Below are 21318 nucleotides of genomic sequence, written 5' to 3'. Positions count from 1 at the left end.
GAGAAGAAGGGGAGACCGAGTCACCGGAGAGAAAGATAAATAGATGGATAGACAGGAAGCCGGCGCGGCATCTGGTTGCCGAGCTTTCGTCCCGCTACCCTCGAGGATGATTTTTCGAGGCGGCGCGACAGCGAGCGAACCTCCGAGGAAATCTTCCAGCTCGACTTTGGCTACTTCTTTTCTCGCGACACGAACGGGACACCGACGGGACGGATTCGCGTTAACTATGAATTCCGAGTCCCTCCTCTCACCCGTTTCGAGACGCTTTCAACGGTTTTCGTTCCGGAGCAATTTTCGGCGCGCGGCCTCGACGATGCCCGAACCCGAGGGCGAGCCATCACGGGACGAATTAAACCGTAACGCGGATTTCCCTCGCGACCGTTGGTCGAAATCGTGGTAAACAGGAGCACCCCTCCCTCCCTCCCTCCCTGTTCGATCGCGAATCGAAAACTCCTCGGGGACGAACGATTCTCGCTCGATAACCCGACCGTTTCGATCGAGGCCGCGGTGCCGAGTATCGGCGATTCGTCTCGCAAAGTGTTCCCTATCGTCGCGGATTGCGCTGGAAAAGTCGTTGGATCGCTGTACTCGGTACGAGGGGACCGTACGACCGGGCCCACGAGGCGTTGTTCCTCGTCCGTTCGTCGGTCGGTCGTGTCCGACGCAGTGCGCGGTCTTAGTGTCCAGAGAACCGCTTCCATTGCGAAGGACGGCTGGTTTTCTCGTTCCGAGAGACCGTAGCGTCTTCCGTACTGTTGGAGACTTCGACGTGGCGTCCAGCCGCGTTCGCGTCCCGCGATTCTCGCGAGCGAACTCGCGAGTGCGCGCTGCTAGCGCGTACACCGGACGGCGAGCACCAACGACGAGGCGCGTTCCGTGATGTCGCGCGCGAACACGATGGTCGTTTCGTCGCGGCGCCGGCTCAAAGCGCGCATTATTACCGCCGCTTCGGGGGACACCGGAACTTTTCGAGCGCGACCAGCTCCGGGGAGTTTCGGTCGCGCTACCACTACCTCGCCCGGTATACCCCAAAGCTGCTTTGTGTACGAACACCGTCGTCGTTCGCGCCGCGTTAATTTACAAATTCGCCCGTTCCATTAAACCGTCCTTGACGTTCGAGCTTTTAAACCACCGACAAAAGCGCGCCGCGCCGCGCCGCGCCGCGCCGCGCTGGTGCTCGCCTTTTGCCTTTCCCTGTCCCACCCACACCACAATTTTTCCCTTACAGTTTCCTTTTCCCGAGTACACACACGGGCGCATCGACCGGTCGTCGAGTCGTTCTCCACGGATCGGATCGGATCGGATCGAAGCGTTCTTCGATCTCGAGCGCGAAAAACGACTCCACGCTGGTCGAAACGCGGTACCGCGAATCGTCGGACCGGTGTCCGGAGTTCTCGCGCCAACACTCTGCACAGTTTATTTTTTTTCTTTTTTTTTTCTCGCGCGCAACGCGAAACGTATCGCGCGAACAGTTCGAAACAGTTCGAAGCAGTTCGTGTCGCGCGAATGTTCCGCGAATGTCCGTTACGCAAACTGGATTTCTCTGGTCGATTACTCACCACCATTCTGCGCGATAATCGGGTCGAGTGCCACCAACAGAACGAGGAAGATAGGAGTCATATTGACCACCCTCTTTCCCGTCTTCCCTCGGTCACCCGTGATCACTGCACACTTAATACCACCGTCGCAGCGTTCCACCTATGAAAATACAAATCACCCTCGTCTTGACATACCACCTCCACTCGGTCTTCGTTCGAGCGAAGACGATGGCGTCGAATCGACGCCTGGATCGTCGACGGTGTCGAAACGGCGAGAAAAACAGACGGGAGAACCCTGACCGGGGAAAATGGGTATCTCGAGCAGCGCGATCAAAGCGATGATCGGCGGGAAACGCCCGATCGTCGTCGAACTTTCGTCCGACTCTCGCAACGCGTACGAAAAAAAAAAAACAGAAAAAATACTGCTTCCCGGTGCTTCGTTGGTAGAACCAGCGCGAACCAGCGCGAACGTGGGAAGCGAAAACGCTTGTTCGCCGGGAATCGAACGTAACTGTCGTCGCGGTTCTATATCCTACGCGCGAACGCGGCGAATCTCGCGAACGAGCAGCTCGCAAACGGCGAGAGATAAAAACGACGAGTCTTCCACGAACATCGTTAACGACCGCACACTTTCGTTCCTCGAAGCGTACGCGTCGAGTCGCTCCGTCGATTACATCCTCCTGCCTCTTGCGCGCCGCATTCTTCCCGTTTCCTTCCCGATTGCGAGAAAAGATCGATTTCGTGAACGACGTCGCCGGCTCGTTCCCAAAAAGTCACTCTTGGCCGTACCGCTTCCAGGATGGACGCGCTCCTTTCTCGACTTTTCGATCTCTTGCTCCTCTTCCTCTTCTTTTTCCTCTTCTTCTTCCTCTTCTTCTTCCTTTTCCTCTTCTTCCCCTGGCTCGCCTTTGAGACGATTTCAACGACGAGCACCGTTAACAAGGCGTATCCCGCCCGATGGAAAACAAGATCGAAAACACGCGTCTTCCTCCTATCCTCCCCTCTTGCTCCGCTCCGAAATCTCTCGGCATACCCTTTTCGTCCGGTAGCCCCGGGGACAGTCGCCGAACGCTTACTTCGTCTCTTTCTTTCGATGATTCCACGACCATTCCATATTTTTCGGTTTCAGCTACGAGAAGCTTTCCGTCGATGTTCGCGGTCAATCCGTAAACGTCGACTCGGTGGCTCCCGTTTGGCTTCGGTTACATCCTTCGGCCGATCGACTCCGATTCTCGTTCTCCGTTCTCGGCCGACTCGCGGTCGGTTACGCTTTCTCGCATCTTATCCTCCGGGATCGGGATCTTTCCGTTCCGGCCGTTTCGTCCGCCGCTCCCATCTATTCCGAAACGAAGCTAGTTTCGGAATTCGAACGCTACGATTCGTTCCGCGAAGAATATTCCACGAGCGGAGAGGAACTCCGTCGATGGAACCTTACGATCCGATCGTCGAGACGCGTTCGGTGTTTCCGACTGGCTTCAGCGTCGTCGACGCTTACGAAAATCGAGCCGGTTCGGCGTGCAACGCGAATCGGACCTTCCAAGGGTTCGTGTTGCTCGAAACTTTACCGCGAACCGTCGTCCCGCCTCCCTTCGGGCGTTCTTTTCGCGTCGGCTCGTATCATGATCGCGACGACGACGACGACGGTTCGATATCACCGATCGTTCGACCACCTTCCCGTACAATTCCCCGTGAAATTTTTACGGGATTCTCGAGTACCGGGTCGAAACGATAGCCGCGCACCACATAGGACCGTTCGCGTAGTCGAGGTCGAGGAACGAAATCGACCAGTCGATGCTTTTCACCAGTCGTTTCTTTCGATATTCCAGGAACTTGTACCAACTGGTGCGAACTCGACGAAGCACGCGCGGGACGAATCTTGCCGCGGTCTCGCGGTCGAATCGCAAAATAGTACCTCGCGAAGACGCGAGACCGCGTTAAGGGTAGTTTTCTGAACGCGCGCTGCGGCTTGACTGACTCACCCCCATACCCCGCGACGATACCCCCTCGCGGCCTACCGTCCTGCTTCGCGCATGCGCGGCATCCCCTCCGATTCGGAGATCCGACCACGAAAACCTCCGCGAATTCGCGGGAGCTAAGATTTTCTGCATCGTCTCGGCACGGTCCTTTCGTCGCGACGCGACGCGACGCGACGAACCACGTACGATCGAGGGACGATCGATCGATCGTAGATTCGATTCGAATTTCGAGAAACCAGCCACCTCGCTACTCGAGAAGGTTTCTCGTGGTCGCGCGCGAGGAGGAATCGACTCGTAGGTCGTGACGGAGGACTGTTGCGCGACGAAGGTGGTCGCCGTGAGGGAAAAAGGTCCGCGAAAAGGAAGGAGACAGCGCGGTAGGAAACGAGAGGGACGGATGCCGCCGGAAGAGAGGAGGGAGGGAGGGAGGGAGGGAGGGAAACCGAGGGAGAGGCGCGTAGAGAGGGTGGTTTCGGCGCTGGTTCAAACCGCGACGCATGCGTCCCCCGCGCGCGAGAGGATGTCCGGGGTGAGGCGGCGCCGTGCTCTGGCCGACGTATCGCAGTTTCTAGCTCGATGTTTGTCCGCGTGGTACTCCCAGGGACGACGGTGCTCGTGGCGAGCACGAGGATGACGGAAAACGCGGTACGAGCCCGATACGCGACGGACTCGCCGAGCGGGAGAATTCGCGCCAACGAGAAACTAGATCGCGACGCGATCTTCGACGCCTGCGCCGGTGGCTCGTCCGATCCAAACTCGCCTCCGGTATTTTCTCCTTCCTGCTCGGACCCTTCGTCGTTCAACCACGGAACTCGGAAGGCCCCTGGGAGTACGGCGAGCTTCCATCCGACCAAGAAACCACCCTTCTCTCCGCCAACGTGACACTCTTTCCGAACGGGTAAGTGGCCAAGCGTGTGCACTTGCGAACAACTTCCTTTTCTCGTCTCTCTATTATTTAACGCGTCGTCGAGAAAAGCGACCACCGAGCGCGGTCGATCGAAAGAAGCCCCTCCCCCCCTACCGAAAAGAACGTCGTCTCGCCTCGACTCGCCTCGTTTCGCCGCGCGAGTCGAAAGTAAACGAAACGATCGACGAACGACTCGTAATTGGACACCGAAATCGAGGATTCGACGAGCGAGGCCGGTACAAATGTCGTCGATCCGGTGATCGAACGATACCTATCGACGATATTATCGCGAAAGTAATCCACTCGGTCTCGCGGTTGCACGAGTTAGGTTCTCGCTCCCGCGTACGGATACCTCGAGCGATTCGCTGGTTGAATAGGGCGAGCCTCGTACGGTTCTCGTCTACTTCGTCCCCTTCGTCCGGTAAAGTACACCGACTCGGTTCCGGAATATTGGATGCGCGTTTCCGAGAGCCGCGCGTAACTCGTTCTCGAGCAGACTCGTACAACGGACCGCGCAGAAATTACTATCGCCTCCAATTATCGAGCGCGCTAATTTCTTAATAAGTCCGCGCGCCGTTCGACGTTCTCGTTCTCGTTCTCGTTCGCGGGTTATCGATTACGGCCGGGCGATCGAACGCGCGCGCGAGAGAGAGAAAATGTAAAAATATAAAAAAGGAAAAAAAAGAAGAAGAAGAGTCGAGGGGTGGGGAAACGCGACGATCGCTCGGCAATAGGGACAAAGGTAATTAAATTACCGAGCTATCGCGGCGATCGGGCCGCAACGGTCGAGCGATTAGACGTCGTTACGGCTCAATGATAACCCCGTGTCGTCGAAAGCGAGAAAACGCGAAACAATTGCCCGGTGAGCCGATAATTCGAGTTCTGAGGTGGCGCGCGGCAAAGACGATGCGTCACGGGTTCGACAACGGCACTTTGCAGTTTGTCGTTCGCGGCAATTTTCCACTCGACAACGGACGCGGTTCGTCCGCCATCGAATTAAAAGCTGCGAGACCCGAACCGGTAGACTTCCAGTCAGAAATGTATAAACGTAAATAAGCCAGACCTGGCCGGGAAACGGAAGAAAAAGAACGTCGACTCTCGTACCGTATCTCCGGATGCAAAGGCGCGTTCTTTCGTTCGTTCGTTCGTTCGTTCGTTTTTTCCGTCTATCTACGTCTTAAATAAATTTATTCCTATTTTTACTTTTAATTCCGCGTTATATATTCCCCGTTGAATTTTCATCGTACGTTTTCGTTACTTCCTTTCGTTTTAACTTTGTATTTTGGCAGGAATATTCTTAAGGGTCTCCCTTCCGTGGAACGTAACCAACGAATTTTCCTCTTTCTCTCGTTTCGGGTCCACGATAAGAATAAATTCCAAAGTGTGCGTAAGTTAATTTAATATCGCGGACCGGTGCACCGCGACCCGATGATAAATCCCCCGGTATCTCCTCCCCGTCCGCCGGCATTTGTGTTCTCCCGTTCTAAAATTTGCCGGCTCTTTCTTTGTTCTCGAACAAAAGACGATCGCCGAAGTAAGAATAACAGCGAGAAAGCGCGGCGCTCGGAGGAACGCGCCGCGAGACTCGTATCGAAGCGGAAAGATAGGCCCGCTCGAAGGAGGCGGAAGGAAGGATCGCGTGGATCGCGAAGCTCCGAGTCGAGGCGAGCGAGCGACGACGACGGTCGATTCTTTCGTTTCGTCTCGCGCGAAACCGGAGTCGTCGAGCGTCCCGTTTTGCGCGGGCACGTCGTAGAAACGAGTAGAGAGACAGGCCGCGTAGCTCCGTTTCGACGGTGAAAATTTTCCGCGGAAAGGCACCACCGATATTCACCGCGCCTGTCATCCGATAACGTTTACGATGGATTTTCCGCTTTTTTCCCGCTTCGCCCGTTGCGGAGCACAACTCTCTGATCCGCTTATCCGGAATTACCAATTTATAATCCGGATTAACGTATTTCGAAACTACAAAGAGGCGGGGGTGAGGCGGGCTATTGCACGAAATTCTGCATTATTTCGTTCGGTATTGTAAAGGAGCCGGAGAAAGCCGCGTACGCGAGGGAAAAAGCGACCAGGAGGTCCCGACTCTCTTTTATTTTTCGCGTCGATACACGGTTGGCGGTCGTCGTCGTCGACGTCGTCGTCGTCGGTCGTCGCGCGTCGAAATTTCCCGAACTTTCGGTCAAGCGAGGCCGCGTGTGTGCACCTGTTCGCGAAAAACGCGAAAAGAGAGCAAACGGGCCGACGAGACGACGCCGGTGACCGTGTAAAACGTCGCGGAACAATCGTACATCGCGCGCATTCTAGTAACTTATGAATAAACATTTCTTGCCGGCACCCAGTGGAAAATTACTCTCGGAAATGTCCCTATCCCCCGGCCGTATTCCTTTCCTCTTCCAGTCTCTGTTTCCTTCTTTCGTTCGTTCCGTTTCTTCTTTTCCTCGTTCTCCGGTTCGCTCGCCCGAGTTACGAACGTTTCTCGGTGGTCTTCGAAAGAATTCAAAGGTGGCGCGCGCCGTGGAACGACGCTCGTTCGGTCGCGGCCACGGGCGGTAAAATAATTTTGCCGAATTGAACGTTACGCCGCTGTTTGTAAATTATAAATCGAGTTCGTTTTACGTGGACTATTATCGAGGGTTGTTTCCGCGATTAATGTTGACGCGAGATCGGTCGCGTTTGATAATTAGTCGATGGTCACGGGTTGATATATAATACATACCGCGCGGTGCACTCTGTGTCCGTGGTAAAAGTGAATTTGTCTCGCGCGCTATCGATGCACTTTGGTGTTGATTTACTAAACAGACTTGGCTAGTTATTTTCGCCCGGATTCGGTATATAATAACAACAACGACGTACCGTTTGATACAAATCTACGTTTCGCAAATACTTGGCTATTAAATCAAAATACGGTCGGGACGACGCAATAAGCCGCGCTCCGGGCGAAAATTAAAAAACCGCGCCCCGTCGAACGCGCACCCGTACCCGTCGCTCTCGCCGAGTAAATTACGCGGGTTTCGATCGACCGTTTCTCCGCGAGCTTAAACATAATTTAGCGACGCGGAATTCGTTAAACTCGCGCGTTCGATATCTTTTTTCTCTCTACGGACTCGACTCGACTCGACGAGGTTCGGTTCGGTTCGGTTCGGTTCGGCTCGGCTCGGCTCGTTCGTCGATGTAACGGGCGAACTCGTCGCGAACGCGTCGCCGAAAATCGCGTCGATCGCGAATCGTCAACGATCGAAGTGAATTTACTCGCGCCGCCGCGTTCGTTTCGATAACGTTGTTTCGAGCACTCGCGTTTTATCGCGCGATAAATTTACGGTAATCGAGCACGTAGACGCGAGAAACGGCTACGAAAACGGCAAAGATTCGAGTCCCTCCGAGTACGCTCGCTCCCTACCTACCGACCGCCCTCGCTCGCTCGCTCGCTCGCTGTTTCGTCTTTAATGGCCTTGATCACGAAACGAGTTAAAAATCGAGACTCGTTCGAGCACGGAATCGTTTCTTCGGTAAGTAAACCGACGAAAGCTTTCGAGAGAAAGGATTTTAAAAGTCGGCGCGTCGTTATATCCGACCGAGTCGATTTAATTGGCAGAATACCCTCTAATTGAATCGGCAACTGTGTAGTAACCGGAGAGCCGCGTCGTCTTTCCGCTCGGCACCAATTATCGTACGCTCGAAATCGTAATTGCGGCTCTTCGCGGACGCCGATTATCGCCACCTTCGTAAATCGTCGAGCATCGATCGCGTGGTTCTCTCCCGTACGAGCGTACGAACGAGCGTGCGTCGATACGTTCGACGCGTACGGCGCAAAGAACGGAACGAAGCGAGAATCCGCTCGCGAGAAGACGCGAGCGGCGTAAATAATTCGCGAGTTTCGTAGCTTTCGGTAGGAACGACGATCGAGAAATCTACTCCGCGCGCACGGTGTTCCTTCGTTTCGAGGGTGATTCAAAGAAAAGCTGATTTCGCGGAGTGCCCGAGACCGAGAGGAAACGGGGATAGCAACCGGTAACGAACCTTCTTCCACGGTCGGTACTTAGAAACGTCGCGTCTCGACGTCGAGTCGAAGGACGAGGAAAGGAACGAACAGGACCGCGAACGGAAAGGGAACGGGCTGGGGGGCGAGGTAGGGGACGGGGGACGGGGATATCCTCCTGTCAAAGGCGACTGTAAGGAAATTTTCGCGGAAAGGAAAAATCTGTAACTCGACGGGAGTAGCGCGGGGAATCCAATTGTCAGTGGCAAAGGAACCGCGCCGTACCATCGTTGCGAGCCAGACCGAGACGAAAGGAACAAAAGAGTGGTTGGAAACCGGCCACGAGCGGATTAAATCGACGACAACGACCACCGCGACGACGATGACGCATCTTCGAGCTTTCGACACTCGTTGATTCGCTGCGCGTTGCTTCGCCACGCGGGGATTACCCAATGGAAAATGATAGGGGATATCGAACGTGGCTCTTTTTTTTTTTCCTTTTCTTTTTGCTCATTTTTTTTTTTTTTTTTTCTTTTTTTCGGAGCGCGTCCGGGTATTACCAACGAGCCCTTTCACCGACGTAACCGTTCTCGCGTAGAGGTCGAGCGCACGAGTTTCAGTTACCGCGAACATTTGTGCGGCTACAGGTTGAAAACAATTTGCGATCATCCGAACCGTTCCCTCGTAACATTTTTCCCCTCTTGACGAGGCTCTCGACGAGCTTCGAAGCGGAACGGAAACGACGATACCTGGCGCCGCATCGCAATCCAAACACGATGAAATCCCTTCGAAACGGAAGAATGGCGGTCGCTCGTACGAGAGAATTCCGATCGCGGGCTGCGCGTATGTAAATTTTTATTACGACATCGCGCACCGCTGGCGGAAAGGAAATGGGATATTTTGCGAGGACGGTGAATCGGGCGAGTATTAACTCCGCCTCTGGCTCCGAATCTTCTTCCGGCGTCGGAGGTCTCGTCGCGTACGAAACTGCGTTCGAACAACGCGTACGAGTCCCGGTCCCGTATCGCTCGAGTTTCGACGATGATCGCCCGGCGGTCTCGTTTCGCGCGGGGGGCGTTATTTTACCTGGTAAGCGGCCGCGAGATACTTCCGTTCGAATAAAGCTTGGAAACCGCGGAAAGTTACGGAGAACCAAAACGCTGCGATCCGATGGAAAACAGCGTAACGCGTTAACGGATGCTTTTAATCCAGTTCGGACGGGTATCTCCGCGCTCCTGCAACTCCGCCCGTAGAGGAATGTACGTCACGACGACCAACCCGCGCTACATCCAACGCACCGACGTACACGTGCAAACGATTTCGCCCGCAAACGGACCAACTCGGATCTCCAGCTTCTACCCTTTCATCGTTTCCTGGCTCTACGTTCATTTGGCTTTCCGTTTACCAATAGACGGAGATCGATGCGCGGCCAAACGATCGGTACGATACAACATTAATCGGATAGGTACCGGAACTCCGCCGAGAGCGAAAACTTCGAAAGACGTTTAATCGAAACTCGACCGGTCGCGTCCTACAGCGTCGTACAGCGTCGTACAGCGTCGTACAGCGTCGTACAGCGTCGTAGAGCGTCGTAGAGCGTCGCGCGCAAACGGTCGTGACAATTTTTAGCAGCAACGATCGCGGTGTTCTCGATGCCCCGATGTTCATCGTCGCAATAGAGCCAACGCGGCCAAAACGACAAGCGATAATGTCGTTTTATTAAAATTCCTCCCTGCACAATTAAGTATAATTATGTCGGTCGTTAAAGTTTCAACGAACGGGGCAAGTTGAGCGGAGGAATGAAAATTTCAGGGCACCCTAACGGTTTCCCGTGACCGTGGCAAAGACTAATTAAAATCTGGCGTCAGTCTCGAAGATCGACCGTTTAAAAGTTCGCTGTTTCGGCGGGAGTTCGAACAAAAGCACCGCGAACCGAGGCGGGGCGAGTCGGGGCGAGGCGAGGCGATTCTTTTCTATCGGTCGCGAAATTATAAAACGGTCCGGGCCGACGAGGTTTCCTTCGTTTCGTACGCCGGTGTTTCGAGTTCGTACGTTTTACATTTTACGGGCACCGGCGTAGAAAGCGATAACGTCGAGCGCTATCGGAACGAAAATATCGAGTTGGATTCGCAACGATTCTGGTCGAACGAATAAACGCCGAAATCGATGGTCGCTACAATTTTTAGCGTATTATTTTTGCATACACGGCAACGGATTTAATGGTTTCCGTCTCTGTTATCGGTTCGTTCGATTAAAACAATATTTCAAATTTTTTAACGAAGGCCCGGAGTATTTTGACGATAATTCGAGCTAGAACGTAACCAACGACTGCCGCGACATTTGTAAAATCGCGCCACGATTCCGAAGATACGAGTTTTTCGACGCGTTCGAACCGACCCGTTGATTCGACGAAAGCGCGTGAAATTAACGACAATGGTATCGCGCCGTTCGTGGAAAAGCTCGGAAAACTACGAAAAAAAAAAGCAGCGAAACGAAACGAAACGAAAAAAAAAAAAAGAAAAACACGCGACGTATGAAAGCGCGTAAAATGGCAACCGCTCGCGGAAGATTTCTCCCGTTTACGCGTTTCCTTCCGCCGTGAAAGGACAAAACACACAGGTGGAAGTAAAGGGAAGTGGATGATACTGAAATGGAAGCTCGTTCCCCCGCGCGTTTCTACGCGTTACTCCTCGTTTCCTTTCTACTTGCGCCGCTTTTTATCTCTACACCTCTTTCTCTTTTCACCTGTCCCTTTTCTCGCGCCTCTTTCCCTACCTCGTCGTCTCCATCTCGTTCTCTCGTCTCGACGTGTCACTCGTAACAAGACCCGACAACAATACTCTTCGCTTTCCTTTGTTCCGAAATTCTTTGCTCGGTCGTGGCTTTGTGTACGCGTCATCTGTATTAATTAAAAGTTTTTGAAGGCCCCTCTCGTATCCACCGTTAGGGTCTCGAAAATACAGAAAAATACAGACAACGACGACGCGACGACGCAACTTGGCCGCTTTCTCGTCTTTTCGACGCACGGTGCTTCCCCCGCGTCGCGCGTACATTCCCCTTCTTATTTCTCTCGGCGTAACCTTCGCGTTTGCCATCGAGTTACACCGAGATGACCGAAACCGTAATTTCTTTTATCGCGCACCGTCTCTGCTCGAAAGTATCGCGGGACCGAGAAGAACGCGGATACCGTCGTGTCATTTTTCGCAAGTCTTCGCTCGTCGCGCGCTTCCTACCCGGCCAAAGGGAACTCTACTCGTCGAATATATATCGTTCGATCGAAAAACAAGAGAAAAAGAAAAGAAAAAGAAAAAAGAAAAATTTTTTCCCCACGCCTTCTCCATTCCCTTGAATTTGAGCGAAAACGGGACTCGTGCTCGGTGCTTTTACGCTTTTACGCCGCTTTATTTATGCATTTCGTTGCCGTAGATTTTTCGCGCATCCCGCCAAGATCGATGAATACCTTTTCGTCGAGCCACCGTTCCTCCCCATCGGGGGTGTGTTTCGTTTGCCGGAAATCGCGACGATTTACAATTTCCAATCGTCCCGATGGCCCCGATCGTCCGTCGGGTCTCTTATTTCCTCTCGGCGGTGGCGAGCTCCGAGCGCCTCGTATTATACACTTTCGTGGCTTTCCAAACACCGTGTATCCTCGTTTTGGCGTGCACGGCCAAAGGACGGCTGGCCGACATAGCTTCCGGGTGGCGGCGAACAACGATACGGAATAAACTATTCACGGCATAAACAATAAGCGCGAGCGTACCCGCGCCAAACGGTCGTTAACCCATTATACGCGCGCAACATCGCCGTGGTACGCCGCGTTTCGCGCCGAGACGACAAATTTCGTCGGGCGAACCGTCTATCGTTTCGTTGGGGGGAAAAAAAGGAGAAAAAAATAAATAAATAAATAGAACGCGCGGAAATTTCGATACGGAAAGGCACCTTTTTCCTTCGCCGAGGAAAATCTGCTCCGAAAACGGCTCGCTTCGACGCGACGGAAAGCAAAGAGGAAAGACACTCGCGCGGCTCGTTTCCCTCGGTTCTTTCGTTCTCGCGTCTTAATCGGCGCAACATCCGGACAACGCCAGTAGCCGAGAGGAAGTTGAACATTGTTAGACGGATTATTCTAAACCCTGTACTCTAGGTAGGAACAACGCGCGGACAATTTGTCGGAGAGAGGGTCGCCGGAAGAGGAAAAGGTAGACGGAGAAGAGAAGAGTGAACTTCCTGGATGGAAGGAAAGTCCTTTTGCAGCCGTACGAAATGTCACTGTATACGATTCAAACGGCCATCGGGGCTTTTCGAGCTCTTTCCGAAAAATGTTCCTACCCGCCTTTGTCTCTCCCCTCCCCGGTCTCCTTCTCGTTTTATTTCTCTCGTTCCATCTCCGGCCCAGCCCGCATCCCTTGTCGGCCGATCCGAGGCGGAAACTCTAATGGAATTGTTCCATCGGACGATATCCCGTGCCAATTCTGCATTTTTCATCGAACATTGACCGTGATTTTGGATTACCGTGAAACTCTCCTCGGGGAAATTCGTCGGAGATCGAAGACGGGAAAACAATTCGATCGCGTTTCGTCCTTGAATCCGGTTAGCGTCGAAATAATCGTTCGACGAACGTTGCCCAAAAGAACAATTTAATTGCGACGTCTGGAAAGCGATTCGTGATAGAAGCAGTCCGTTTCGCTTTTGTCGAGGAATAAGAAAAAGAAGAAAAAAAAAGAAAAAGAAAACGTAAAATGCAAAGGAAACTGGCAGGGATAATGCTCGACGTAAAGTAGGGTGGCTTTGCCCCTGCACGAAAGAATAACAGAAGATCCCATTATGCGGCATCAGCAGCGTGGTCGTTAAGCGGGAATAATAACGAAGAAAAACCTTCGCAATTAAATTCTTACACAGCCGACGAGACACGCTCGAGAAAAGTATTGTTATCGGTAGGAGTGAATTATAACTGTAAGATTTACTTCGCTTCGACCAAGTAATTATACCGTTTCTCGTGTTTACCTCGCCAATTACTGCTTCGGGGGTTGAGAAGCACCGAACAAACAGAAACGCTATGGTCGAACGAGGACTCGAATATGCCCCTGAACGGAATTCGACACTCGCGACCGCGCGTTCGATACTTTATCGAGGAGGATCGATCTGCACCGAGTCGCGACACTGTAGTAAAGTTTCGGGAAAAAAAAAACAATAATAAATAAGTAAAAAACTCGAAACCATTTCAATTACGTGTTACGAAACTATATCAAATTTTTCAATCGAGGATCGATAAGATGTAAAAAAATAAAAGCCCGGAAAAACGTTAAACAACAAATGCCGGTTGCGTATGGAACAGAGTCGGAAATACGATTACATTTTCGCAGTAAGTAAATATTGTTGTTACGATTATTCGCAATTTCTTTCAGAGTTTTCATTTCGGTGCACCGTAACTAAAAAAAAAAATATTAACCGCCCCTGCTACAAAACCGGCATTGTTTAACGTTCCCTGGTGGTTTTTATTTCTCGCAACTTGAATTTTTTATCAAAATATCCGAATATATTCCACAATACACGGCTCCGCGATCGAAGTGCCTCTGATTCCTCGTTTTCGAAATTGTTTACGCCAGGAAAGAATGGAAGAAATCGCGCGAGAAAGAGACTCGCAACTTTCGCCCTTTAACGAACCAGCGAATCGAGAAACGAAGTCGAAACTCGGCAGTTCGATCTTTCTCGATAAGCTTCGAAGGATTCGGGGCCCGTTACGTTCCTTGTTCGGACGTATCCGTTTGGATCTGTCTCGAATCTAAATCTCGTTGACGAATTGGAGCGATACGCGGAAACGACGGCGAAAATCGATGCGACGACGATGTTTCGCTAATCTTCCCCGCGTGCGCGACTCGGCCGCTTTTGTTAAGTTTTCTCGATCCGGGAACTAACCGTGGACTCCTCCGTTGGGTTAGGTCTCGCTGAACCCACATGGTCGGTGATTCGGGATTTAAGTGCCGTTTCGCGTAGATCGCGAAGATATCGTGGGAGGAATCGCTCTTTTGTACCGTCTTCTACGATTCGCTGGTGCCCCGCTTTGCATCGCTTTCGAGCTCGACGTTTTCCATGGAAAACGAATTAAAGTCGAGTGGATAAACCCGTTTCCGCGGAATCGTGCCCGAAGAAAAAAGCGTACGCTCTTCGCGCAGTTTCAATCGGCACAACGGATATTAACCGTTCGTTCGACAAAGATAGGGCATTTCAGAACGTTTTCATTCCCGGCCGTATTCAGGGCTCGTTTACATTTACACTCGCGTTGCCAACGATAAGCGCATTCATCTGTTTAGCCCGCGGTGAAAAGCTTCCATCTACCGGGCCAGTTTTCTTTTCCGGGCACCTACACTCGCGCAAGGCGAAACAGCCGATTACTCCCGTCTGTTGACTTCGTTTCAATCGATTCGACGCATCCGCGATGTGCAGGCACAAGGGAAAAACACCGGAGAACCGAAAAAGAAAAAAAAAAAAATCGTTGCCTCTCGTGCATTTACCGAACTCGAACCTCGGAATGGTTCGTTCGCGGGGAAGGAAGGAAGGAAAGAAAGAAAGAAAGAAAGGAAAAAAAAAAAGAATTCATACCGAGATCGCGGGTACATTCGATAAAAACGAGCCGAGTAATCGAGTCCCATCGAGGCCGACTTCACCTTAGAAACGGCGCCAATTCGCGTTCTCCTTTTTACAAACTCGCGGTATATATTTTCCTGGCGCAGCGCGAAAAGTCTCCGAATAAACCGTGAATCGCGAAAGATTTCGCTGTTCCCCGCTGCTCTCCCTCGTCGAATTGAGCCGGTCGTTACGCCGACGCGCGGCAGCGAGAGGAATCGAACGACAATTTACGCGAACAAAGACAACGGTAAGGTTACGCGCTCGTACCGACGACGAGCATTGTTCGTTGTACGAAAAAACTTTTCTCGACGAGCGAACCGTTCGAGTTTACTCCGGCGATTCTTAAAACTGGCCGCAAACGTACCGCGCCGAGGGGAAGGAGAACGATCCCGAAACGAACGCCCCGTGGAAAGCAAACAAATTACAAAGCGATACGGAGAAAAAATAACGATAAATCGTAGAAGCTTTATTAATTGCTCGACGAAAAGTGCGGAGAAAAAGTAGCCGCGGTGGGTGGGTACGATCGCGCGAATTTAAGAGACTATCGCTCCGAGCCTCTGTCGGCGGTACGATAAAAATGGTGGCGAGAGAAAGGGGGAGAAGCAACGCGGAGAGGAAAGAAAAGGAAGAAGGGACCCGAAGTACAAGTGACTGTAACTCGGGAGACTTTCCAGTCGTGCCGGTGGTCTTAACGAATTCATGAAAGCTAAATCATTTTCTTCGGCCGCCTGGTCACGGTGGAAGCGCCGAGGTTTTCTTAATGTTGCGATATTTTACGAGGAAACTCTTTAAATCTAATATATTACCGACAGTAATTAAATATAAGTTACATCGAGACAGAGGCTGCACGGTAAAGTATAGTCCATCGGAGAGTAAAGGTAGCGTTGGGAAAAGGGGAGCGGATACGGCAACACTTTGTCGAGCCTCGGGGTAAAAAGTTTTGACGGGTTCGCGAACGAGACGCGCCGTCATCGTCGGCCAATACTTTCGGGGCTCGGAGAATCTGCAAAAATTGTCCGCAGCCATGTTTTGCCCCTTCTCCGTTCCTCTCCGTACCCTTTCTCCCCCCCGATTGCCTCGAGACAACCCTAGATAACAAGGGACAATATTTTGCGAGTGTACTCGCAAAGTGATCGTTATCGACCGATGCTCGATCGGTTAAAGAACTGTCTAGAATCGCATTCCTCCCCGCCACTCGGTCCGTTTTTACCCCGGAGAACCTCTTTCCATCTTACCGGTGTTGTATCTCTTAGTCTCTTCCGAAAAGCCGACACGTCGACACGCAAGTCGGATATGCCACACGCCGCCTAGTTGGGATTTATGTGTGTCGCGACTGCCTGTTGCTCGGTGGCCAAACGTGTACGTATTAGGCTCGACCCGACGACACGTAATCGCAAACGTCGCTTTCTCGAACGGCGACGAAACGTTTCGATGCTCGTCCGAAGAAACGAAAAATCGCCCGTTTCACCGAGCGGAGTTTACCCAATGGCCGATGCCCGCCGTACGTATCGACTTTGCCCCCGATCCGTAGGCAGGCCGATACAATCGTTGCCTCTTCCGAAACATTGCGCCGCGAGTCGACGAGTTTTCGTCGATGAAAATGGGAAATTGGCGAGAAAGAACGAGGAAAATTACTTTGGTCCTCGACCGTCGAGGGTGCAAAGTTTTTAATATCCGAACGTGATTTAAGATCCGCGGTTGATTAAATGGAAGCAAAGTGTCCGTGTAAAGGGAGAAAAGCCGTTCGCGGAACGGTAACTTAGATTTTATAACTTTCTTAACGAAACGTTCGTTTTTAGTGCCGCTCGCTAGGTTCCAGCTTCTTTCCTTCCATCTCCTTGGCCTGCGCGCAAGGTAAAACGATGAGAACGCACCTGTCGCCGTGAACGAATTCTGAACGGTTCGCACGATGGAAGATGAAATAAAAAAAGAAAAAGAAAAAGGAAAAAGGGAAGAACGAAAGAAAGAAAAAGAAAGAGGTAAGAAGAGGAAGAAGAAGAAGAAGAAGAGGAAAAGAGCACGAGAGGAAACGAGGGCGAACGAAGAGGGAAAAGGAGAAAGATAAATCACGCGCTCATAGCTACGATCAATCCCAGCGTCTAGCATGGACCGCCTTTCGTATCTAAGCCGTAACTTAAAGTCTGGAAGGGGAAACATGATTCTCCAGAATCTCGATCTTCGAAGGTTATACGATCCTTTTTTGATTGCCGACGGTAGACCCGTCGCTTATATTAGACGAATCAGAGTTTCTGCGTTCAAAATTTCCATCCTCTGGCAGGATTATCGCCCGGTACTTGTCAATCGGCTTCGTCTCTCCCTCTCTCTCTCTCTCTCTCTCTCTCTCTCTCTCTCTCTTCTCTTTTTATTATTTTCTCGCCATACGTTCGTTTATATTCCGTCGTTCGAGGTATATCCCCGGTAATACAGCTAACTATACAGCGACGCGTTCCACACAGATGAAAACTGAAACGCTGGCTTTGCGGCCTCATCTATTCTCGTTTGCGTTTACCGCGCCATAAATTTTCCTACAAACTGATCGATCGAACGAGAAAATCAAAATGAAACGTACACGATAAAACAAGCGGTTCTCTTTCGGTTACACGAGATTTTAACGCGTCATTTAATTATTGCTTGATTTATTTCTCAAGCAGAGGGTGAAATTCATCGCCGCGCGCCAAGGACGGGGAACGTAATTTCCATAAAGTCTCATCGCGGTTCTTGCAGAGTCGTCCCTCGACCGCGTTTCCTCTTTCCGTGTACTCCGTCCTCGATACGTACGTAGTATATGGATATCGAAATGGATCGAGGTACTGGCATTAATTCGCGCGCATGAGGTACCAACCGTGAGTGGTATCTAAACATGCTAATCTCTAGGAGAGTCTATCCCGGTTTAACGTCCTCCGTCTCCGCTCCGTCCCTTTCCGTAACCGCAAAGTCCATCGGGGAAGAAACTTCCCGTAGGACGCGCAAATGGCCGCCTTGGGATCGGACCGTCTCCGAGTACCGCGCCAACCGAGAAATCTTTTCCGAAGAAACTTTTTACACGTTCGTCGAAAATCGTGGAAAAAATCTCGGGGAGCCATTGGTCGTCCGAACGAGGAAAGAAACGGTGGACCGACACGCTCGTTAACGCGCCTGATCGAATCGATCGTTGGACTCGATCTCGGAACGACTCGAGCAACCGCGCGATTCACGGTTCTACTTGTCCTAGGTGCGAGAACGGGATCGTACGAAACGCAAAGGTGAAACGATGGCGCGGTTATTTGCGTACGGAGACAGGTAAAATCTCTGTAACGTGATTGGGAATCACGGCACGCGTTCATTTTTTATCGAGGAAACGGTTCTCTCGTCGAGTCTCGGGGAAAGTTTCTACTAAGAGGGTTCTCGGTTCCCGGTGCTCGTTGCGACGGCTCGCAGTCGTTATTAACGCTATTTCGCTTCCAATTAGTCCTTTGGAATATCGAGAAGAAACGTTTCCAAAGGTATCCGGGTACAAAGAAACGACTCCGAGTCGAGGACCGAACTCTCGGCCTCGTACGAATTTATTTCACCGTACACTTCGAAGGATGTTGATCGATACTTCCAATCGGATCCAATCGGACGTAGGTATTTCGTAAATCCGCTATCCTGCGCGAAGAGATATCGGTAAATCCGAGGATAGTTGGACCGAAGCGCGAAACCAGTGGGCGTATCGCGCGACGCAAATAAAAATACAAGTAAAACGCGGTAACATACGCGGCGACGCGTATGGACTCGGAACGCGAGACGAAGAGGAACCGTCGCGTCGTCTCGTCTCGTCTCGCCTCGCCTCGCCTCGCCTCGCGTCGGCTCGTATAATTGTGTTTGTTTATGAGCGAGCCGTTACTCGATTTTTCACCCCTAATGGACGCACGCCAACTGACAAACGGCCCCACCCGCGTTCTTTTTTCAGACAGCTCGTCCTCCCCATCCGGCTAAGGGAACCAACGCCGCCGGCTTATTCCGCTCGCTTAGTTAACGCCCGAGCTAGCGAATTTTTAACGAAACGCCCACGCCCGCGCTGCAACTCGCAAAGACCTCGCGACCGCGACCGCAAACTACGAGCAACGACGAGCAACCTACCTACCTACCGCGTAGGTTCCTTGCCGAGGGAAGGAGCCGCGGCGTTCGCAACGCGATCAAATTTCCCGAAATAATTGAACGAACGGCGGCGCTCGTTCTCCTGGAGGTATTTCGGTTCCTGGCGGGCTGAAACAAAGTCGTACGAGGTGCGAAAATTATCGCGGTAAAAGGAACTAGCGGAAGAAAGTTACGAACGAGGGAAAAATACGGGCGGGGAACGAGTCGAAGAACACACTCGCGAAAGTTTAATTTCGCAACGGTATCGGTACCGTGGTACGGTGTTTAAGCTGCGTCGTTGCATCCAACGCTAAATCATAAGATATTAGAGGGTGTACCCAACCCTTCGTATTTCAGACAGCGGCCCCTTGCACGAATCCTTCGCACCTTCCTGACCCAACCGAGGGTAGAACCAATTTTTCTCTCGACTGTCGCGCCGAGTTACGAAGAAATGAAGCCAGCCTGGGCTGCTCTCTGCTACCCTCTGTCTGCCAGCCAGCCAGCTGCGTCTTCTTTTTCTCCTTCGTGCTCGCGTTTCTTTTTTCTCGGCCTCTTTGCGCCTCTGTTCGTTCGTAGCTGTCTTCGAGTCGGCGGCGCCACGCTGGATACGCCGACGGTTTCCTCTCGCCTCGCGATCGTTCGCGCAACACGGTCCCTTGTTTCGATGGTCGAGCAACCGACCCAACCCACCCACCCCGTCCATCGTTCCCGTTACGCGTGTCTTTTCCCGCAACTTGTCTTTCTCTCTTTCGTTCTCCGAGTTTCTGTCTCTCTCTCTCTTTCTCTGTCTGGCGCGCACGGGCACACGTTTTCGTTGCGCCGAATCGTTTCTCCTCGTCCGACGCCCGAGCCGCCGACTTTGCCGCGTCGGAGGAAAGCTTCGATAAAATTGAAAAGCTAATGCCCATGATCGAGAAGCCCCTCGAACCGGATGCAGTCGGACGGTAACCCGGGCTCGATCGATTCGAATTCGCCGTTCGGCCTCGATTTCGTCGAGAGCGACTTTTGCCTTTGGCCGAGGCGAGCGAGAAGCGTAACGTCGAATAAAAGGAAGAGAGCCGGCTGGTGCCAGTCTGGTCCGGGAAACGCCGGAAACCTACGAGGAACGAACGAATGTAGCGATTACACGTACAGGAGGTACTTAAACGAAACGGAGATAAAAATAATGGAGCTCTTTCGATCGCGAGGTACGCGAGAGACCGTGCGATAAGAAGGAATCGTGGCGGAGGAATAACAAGAAGAAACTCGGCCGAGAGCACCTTTTCTCCTCCGCCCGTTTTATACTTAGTTTCGCGTGTCTTCCATTACCGAAGCGAAGAAATTTCGAATCGGAGGAGCTTCGCCGTCGAATCGATACCGCTCGACGAGAAAACGACGAGGAAACGACGAGAAAACGACGGGGAACGACGGGAACGAAACGGCCGTGTTTCCGCGTCCGACGATAAATTTCGAATGCAGCTGCCTTTGGTGTCGCAACGTATCGAGGTGGAAATCAAGGCCGTTTCGGGATAATCGGAATCTCGGGCGAGATCGGAGCACGGGTATCGCGCGGCTCGTACCGGTTTCACGAGATTCCCGGAGGATCCTCGTACCCGCGCGAAGATGCTGAAACTGCGAGAGGTGTAAAGCTCCGTTCGTACAGGGGAAGCGTTAAGCGTTTCGTCGTTTCGCAGTCTCGCAGTCTCGTCCATTGTGGCCACGGTATTAAATTAAACGCCGAAGAAACTACTTAATGCGCGTTCCATATGCAGATTCACGTCTCCGCGCTGGCTTCCACCACGGTCTCATAACCGAGGCAATATAGCCTCTTTGTATCCATTTTACGATGCCTGTTGCCATAAAGTCTTACCACCTCGAAAATTTAAGTGTACGAAAGCCACTCGAAACCTCTTCTCGATTCCTAACTCCCGCAACGTTTTCTTCGGTTAAAATTAAACGATAACTCCTTCCCCCGATCCTCTCGAGAAACATTCCACTTTTTTTCGCCGGAATAATTAGAACTCTCGTCGGTAACGGACAAGAATCTCCAAAGACCTGTTTATGGAGTTTCCGAGCGGCGGTGCCGGCCCGATAGACCTCTACCCGATAAAGCCCTGAATTGAATCGATCTCGAGTGGAGCGAGTCGTGGCATACGACGAGAGCTACTTTTTCCATATTGCTACCTAGCCGGCAATTCGAGTTAATTCCATTGAAAA

General features: G+C 52.0%; 1 protein-coding gene across 5 annotated transcripts in view; it reads right to left on the bottom strand.

The window, feature by feature from the left end:
* Lar (tyrosine-protein phosphatase Lar) overlaps positions 1–21318 on the bottom strand; it is a 242314-nt gene that overhangs the window by 195233 nt on the left and 25763 nt on the right. For all 5 annotated transcript variants that reach the window (XM_076305362.1, XM_076305363.1, XM_076305365.1 and 2 more), the window contains exon 3: positions 1560–1698. In XM_076305362.1, coding sequence (XP_076161477.1) covers positions 1560–1620 — 61 coding nt within the window. In that variant the 5' untranslated portion in view covers positions 1621–1698. The remainder of the gene's footprint in view (positions 1–1559; positions 1699–21318) is intronic.

This window comes from Ptiloglossa arizonensis, chromosome 2, assembly GCF_051014685.1.
Source record: "Ptiloglossa arizonensis isolate GNS036 chromosome 2, iyPtiAriz1_principal, whole genome shotgun sequence".
NCBI classification, from domain to species: domain Eukaryota; kingdom Metazoa; phylum Arthropoda; class Insecta; order Hymenoptera; family Colletidae; genus Ptiloglossa; species Ptiloglossa arizonensis.
The sequence above is the reverse complement of the archived record's forward strand: the minus strand, read 5'-3'. Positions and strand labels throughout refer to the sequence as shown.